The following is a 6,340-nucleotide window of genomic DNA, read 5'->3' as shown; positions in this document are numbered from 1 at the left end:
AACGCCCGCGTGGCTGTCGGGTTTCGAATCCCCGCGCCGACCCTCGCTCTCGGCGCGGGCTGCCGAGTCGCGGGAGCAGCCTTTGGTCCCCCGCATCAATCATTAACGGGCCAGCTCGGGCTTCTGCGACCCGAGGGAGGGGGGGATGGTACGGAACTCGAGCCCAGGGACAACTCTATCCCCCGAGGCCGCCGCGAAACACTAGCCAGAGAGGCACCCGCCCTCCCCCAGTGCGCCCGTCCCTCCCTCCCTCCAGCGCCTCAGCTCCCACATCCCCTCCTCCCGCGCCGGGGGCGGCTGCTGCTGCGCCCGCACCGCGCGATGCCCAGTCACCGCAGCAGCGCCGCCGTCAGCCGCGCCGCCACCGCCGCTGCAGCAGCGCGGGCGGCCGAGAGCCGGTAGCAGGGAGCCTGGCGAAGGGGCCGCCGAGCCCCGTGCGCTCCTACCGGTCGCTACGCGGCTGCGAAATCGATGACTATTTTTATTTACTTATTTATTTATTTTTTAGGAACGGCTGCTCCGACGCTCAGGTCTTCTCTGGAACCTGCAGCGACGCCCCCGGCGCGCGCACAAAGGCTCCGACGGCAGCCGGCGGGGACTGGCGAGCGCGCCGGAGCCGGCGCCAGAGGTCGCCTGTGCGCGCCCTAGCCAAGCCCCGGGCACCATGCCGCGGCGCCTGCAGCCCCGGAGCGCGGGCACAAAGGGCCCGCCCGGCACGACCGCGGCGGCTTCGGAGGCCGCCTCGCGCCCGCACCCCTCACTCTCCGGAGACCCTCCGGCCTCCGCCAAGCCGCTGCTGCGCTGGGACGAGGTGCCCGACGACTTTGTGGAGTGCTTCATTCTGTCGGGCTACCGGCGGCTGCCGTGCACGGCGCAGGAGTGCCTAGCCTCGGTGCTGAAGCCTACCAACGAGACGCTCAACTTCTGGACGCACTTCATCCCACTGCTGCTGTTCCTGAGCAAGTTCTGCCGCCTGTTCTTCCTGAGCGGCCGCGACGTACCCTTCCACCATCCGTGGCTGCTGCCGCTGTGGTGCTACGCTTCGGGCGTGCTGCTGACCTTCGCCATGAGCTGCACGGCGCACGTGTTCAGCTGCCTGTCGCTGCGCCTGCGCGCAGCCTTCTTCTACCTGGACTACGCGTCCATCAGCTACTATGGCTTTGGCAGCACTGTGGCCTACTACTACTACCTGCTGCCCGGCCTGAGCTTGTTGGACGCCAGGGTGATGACCCCGTACGTGCAGCAGCGCCTGGGCTGGCACGTGGACTGCACGGGCCTCATTGCCGCCTACCGCGCGCTCGTGCTGCCCGTGGCCTTCCTGCTGGCCGTGGCCTGCACCGTGGCCTGCTGCAAGAGCCGCACCGACTGGTGCTCGTATCCGTTCGCGCTGCGCACCTTCGTCTTCGTCATGCCCCTGAGCATGGCCTGCCCCATCATGCTCGAGAGCTGGCTCTTCGACCTGCGGGGCGAGAACCCCACGCTCTTCGTGCACTTCTACCGCCGCTACTTCTGGCTGGTGGTGGCCGCCTTCTTCAACGTGAGCAAGATCCCCGAGCGCATCCAGCCGGGCCTCTTCGACATCATCGGCCACAGCCACCAGCTCTTTCACATCTTCACTTTCCTCAGCATATACGACCAGGTGTACTACGTGGAGGAGGGCCTGCGCCAGTTCCTCAAGGCGCCGCCGGACGCGCCCACCTTCTCGGGCACCGTGGGCTACATGTTGTTGCTGGTTGTCTGCCTGGGGCTGGTCATCAAGAAGTTCCTCAGCAACACCGAATTCTGCAGCAAAAAGTGAGCCTCCGCCTTGGAGGAGACTGCCGGCTCGCCCACCTGTTTGTTTGAAGTTTCTGTTGTTGGTTTGTTTTCAAGTTTTGTTGTGTTTCCTTCTTTGCTCGAGGAGGGTGCTGCAAAACCACAGGGAAAAAGTTCAGTGCGACAAGGGGGTCTCAGTGCACTTAGGGCTTTGGAAGAGGGAGGTGGGGCAAGCAGGAGGGAGAGGGCGGCTGGTTCTTGCCCCTGGAAAAAATGCAGGTGGTGTCTGTGACATCCAGGGATTCTTCTAAGGCAGCGAATAGAACCCCACGTAAAACCCCAACCAGTTCAATCTTCCAGTCGTCTTTCCTGCCAGAGGTAATAACAAGCAGCCCTTGTGAGGTCAGGCATGCAGTAAAGAGGGTAAGTAGACAGAATCCCTGGGTACTTCCGTTTCGGTGTGAGGAATGCTTGGATTTGTCAAAGAATAGAGCTTTGTAGGAAAAGAGCACAGAGACACTAACCCAGGGCTTAACCTGCTCGAAAATGCATGGAATGTGAACACACGTTAATTATTTCAAAATGTTTCTTAGATGTTAGTTAAATAGTAATATATACAATGATTTTTCATAATTTATCAAAGCCTGTGATCTGCACTGAATTTTCTTTGTCACGTAGTTTTGAATCTTGCAGCTCTTCTGCATTGCATATACTTGAACTGGACATCAGGGCAAGCTGCTTGAGAGTTCTCAGCTACTTTTTTAAACAGTATTTTTTGAAGGCCTGTGTGTGTCATGATACAACTGTGAATTATTCTACCTTAGGGACTCTGGTTAAACTATAGGGAAGGAGCTAAGTGGTTTGTATAGGTCCCAGATTGCTATTTACTTTAATGTATTCCACAAAACCCATCCTATTTTTTGGTTTTGTTTTTAATCTTATTCTCTCTTTCTCTACTGATTCAAATTGCCACTGGAATAAATGTGCCTTTTGAAGCAATGCCCAAATGACTGGTCCTCAAACATAGTTTCTTGCATGGGGAGAGCAGTAGGTGTAAGCTTTTCTTACTTTATTGCAAATCAAGGTTTAACATTCTACTCAGGAGGGAAGGAAGATGGTATGGGTTGTAAGTTTTTGGTAGGACCGGTAGCGGCTTCCTAGGACCTGCAGAGCATTTGGCTTCTCTTAAAAGGAGAAGAAATCAACCCACTAATGAGGCTGTGGTTCCTAATGCTGCCGTCGGGGAAGGTGAAAGGACACAGTTCTAGACTGAGCCCATCTAGCCTTGCTTAAAATTAAAATCGTAGTATTCAGGAGTAAATATGGCAGTTGTAATATGAAAGCCAGGAGTGTGTTACTTGAGTTATAGCTGAAAATTTTGAGTTAAATAAGATGATCTTTGCTTAGTTAAGCACTGAAGTCTCATTTGGATCCAGACTATGGAAATGAATGGCGATACCCTAAATCGTTAAAAAATTAGGGAAACACGCTCCCGAGATCCTATCTGACAACCACATTGGCCAGTGTTACTTAAGACATTTCTCATAAACGTTATCCTGGACTTGAGATGGGAAGTCTAGACTAACACAAACCACTGAGGTGGCTTATTTAAATACTTAAAATACTTCTTGACAAGTCCTTTGGGTGAAGAGCCAAATAAGTCATTGAATGGGGAAGTCTTGACTTCATGGTATAATTTAGATCAAGCACAGAAGGCAGATGAACACTTACCTCAGCACTGGTAGGCTGGTGCTCCTGCCAAGATTGCTCTTTTTGTTTATGCTTTTAATCACTACTGTACTTGTAATCAGAGAGGCTCGGCACAATTCCCTGGAGGAACCAGTATCCTTGTGTGTTAACTGCACACAGAAGTTAACTTTATATATGTCTATATTTAGCTTAGGACCTCTTAATGAGATCGTAAATACACTTTGCACGTTTTGCTGATGGGAGTCAGTGTCTCATGTTTGGCAAAGTGCAAGGAGATTCCTGTTAGGTTACAGAGACTGAGAGTTGTGCCTGCCACGGATGTTAATCCTCAGCTGTAACTTAATTCAGTACATGTATTCAAGGACAATTGTGGAAATCAGGCTATTTCCACATGCAAACTCATTTGCATGTCATTGTTGTCTCTTCCAGAGCCCCCAGAAATGTTGGTTGGGAAGCTAGAAAAACAGGTTGAGGAGCATTTTGGATCTTCCTTGTAAAATAGAAGAAACTCTCTAGAGACAGACTTCTAAAAAAGGTTGATGAGTTTGAGAACAAGAAATAAAGCCTCTATTTGTCATTTTAAATTTTTGTTGGCGATCTTCCAGGTCCTCAAAGAAAATTCTCTTCTTGCCTTGTGTCTTTGTCCTTAAGCAGAGGCCACTTAAGGATAAAATTATACCCATATAATTTTCAAGTGATTATGATGCATGAGCCCAGTAAGATAACACACTTTTCCCCTGGAAGGTTTCAGCAGAGTGGGGACTGACTTTCCTTCCCTTTGCCTCTTCCCTCCTGCACTTTCCCTTTCCCATTCCATCTTCGTTTTTATATACCACATACAGCACTGACAAAGGACATTCTAGTTGAAAACAGTGGTTTGGCTCTACCTCATGTTTCCAAATAGGTACCGTATGCACTACATAAGACCAGGGTTGATTTGTGAAGCTATATATGTTATTTGCTAAATGATATCGGATTTCGGTCAAGATAAATGATGATATTTGAGAATCAGCAAATATTTACTCAGTCTCCACATTTGCATGGAACTCTCCAGGTATATTACATATTTCAGGGGTAATATGACAATCAGAATAAAATCGCTTTTAAAATATTTTTTCACCCTCTTCATTTTGCCACATCCTTTAAATAAAATTCAGTTTATTGTGTTCAGCTGTTAGAAATGTAGGACAAATGATAAGAATGCACTCCCTTATCTCTGTACAACCTATTTCAGCAGTAGAATTTTGAAGCCCGTTATGTAATGCATTTTATTTTTACTTGTTAGTCATGATCTGGATGACATCTCAAGGAGCAACATCAGAGAGTCATGCCTGGGAAATGAGGGTGTTTGACTTCCGTGCCTGTCACCCTGTGGGTTGGTCTCTGGAATTGACTCAGGCTGAGTTAGGTGGCTAAGGGGAGGTTTCTTTCTTCCCTGCCATTCTTGTATCTGCACCTTCAGGTGAAGAGGGTGACCTCCCAGAGAGAGGAAGTGAGTTCTTCGGTCATGTCATGACTGGCTTGTAAAAACAAACGTGATCTTTTCCCCTGGCCATACACTTTCTGTAAATAGCCCAGGAAGAAAGTATGGGGCTTCAGAGCTGGCCAGAGTGGCCTTCCCATGTTTCCATTCATAAATCCTGCCTGTTACGTGATCGCAGTCAAAAACCATTTCACTTAATTCATCATACTACTTCAGGGGAATCATTTTGAAGAATGCAAAATTTGAGGATAGAGGTGATTTTTATAACTTTTTCTGATTTGGTGCTGAATCTGAGAGCTAACGGCAATAACAAACAGGGATTTTAATCTTCAGATCTCTTCACAACTTGATTTAATCTGCACAAAGCTATAGTGGGAGACATACGGTAGGAGTTGTCTCCACTTCAAGGTTATACCGTTGGTCCAAGGTGGCAGAATTAGAACGTGAAGACGGTTGTGTGCTCGATTGTGAGTGTTACTAGTTCGCATGGCTGTGATGCCTGGCCAAGCACACGGACACTAATTGGATATCTATATATTTTCCCCCTTTAATTGATTGCCTTATAATTGTAAAACAGCGAGGTTAGAGATGGCTATCCTTGAATTTAGGTGATAAAATTTTAAACAAAATGTTATCGGCTACTTAAGTACTTTTTATCATCTTGGATTGTTCTTCATCTGCTGAAGTCTGCCACTGCTGACTTCACTCTGAGTTGATTTTCACTTGCTTGTTCGTGTAATCCCTTTAGTGATCATTAGGAACCTTCTGCATGTAAGATGCTGGGCAAGGAACCAGCCATACTATTATAGCCATTACCCTTTTATCTGCTGGTGGAACAGAGGTAGGAGCACCAGAAAGGCCCTCTGGCCAGGGATCCAGCTCTGACCTTGGCCATAAGCACAATGTCCCAAGCCACTGAGTTTAGTTCTTTTCTCCTATTAGCCTAAGAGCAATGCATAGAATCTTATTTCAATTCACATGCTAATTTACCCACAATCGATTTCATTCCTTTTTTTTTTTTCTGTCTGGTCCTAGGCCTATGTGAATTTTCTTGGTAAAAATAACTAGAAAGTTTAATGCACAATCCAGGTGAAGGGAGAGCAGGCATATGTACAAAGAGTTGAAAATTTTATCATCACTGCTAATTTAATAAAGACACTAATAACGATCACTTTTGGAAGTTTCATGGTTTTCAAACCACTATGAAGCAAGGTTCATCCAAAGTGCCTAAACCGTGATATCATTAAGTGTCTGCATTTCACAGATAGCATATTTAAGTTTTTAAAAATGTGAGCTTAAATGCTTATATCTCCAAAGATTAGCTGAGATTACCTAATGTTCTTTAGCCTTTTTCCTCTTTTCAGGTCATTGTGTTGTAAGCTATGAAACCTG

The 6,340-nt window shown here is 48.0% G+C and overlaps 1 protein-coding gene across 1 annotated transcript; it reads left to right on the top strand.

The window, feature by feature from the left end:
- Positions 1-511: 511 nt before the first annotated feature.
- On the top strand, positions 512-6,094 carry PAQR9 (progestin and adipoQ receptor family member 9). The gene has a single exon (XM_082461320.1). The coding sequence runs from the start codon at positions 665-667 to the stop codon at positions 1,796-1,798; it is 1,134 nt and encodes a 377-aa protein (XP_082317446.1). The 5' UTR covers positions 512-664; the 3' UTR covers positions 1,799-6,094.
- The last annotated feature ends 246 nt before the right edge of the window (positions 6,095-6,340 follow it).

Source organism: Balaenoptera physalus, assembly GCF_965194825.1.
Source record: "Balaenoptera physalus genome assembly, chromosome: 4".
Classification (NCBI taxonomy): Eukaryota; Metazoa; Chordata; class Mammalia; order Artiodactyla; family Balaenopteridae; genus Balaenoptera; species Balaenoptera physalus.
This window is presented reverse-complemented; position numbering and strand designations above follow the sequence as displayed.

Excerpts from the sequence above, each read along its gene's own strand:
- PAQR9 (XM_082461320.1), top strand. The coding sequence starts at position 665 with ATGCCGCGGCGCCTGCAGCCCCGGAGCGCGGGCACAAAGGGCCCGCCC.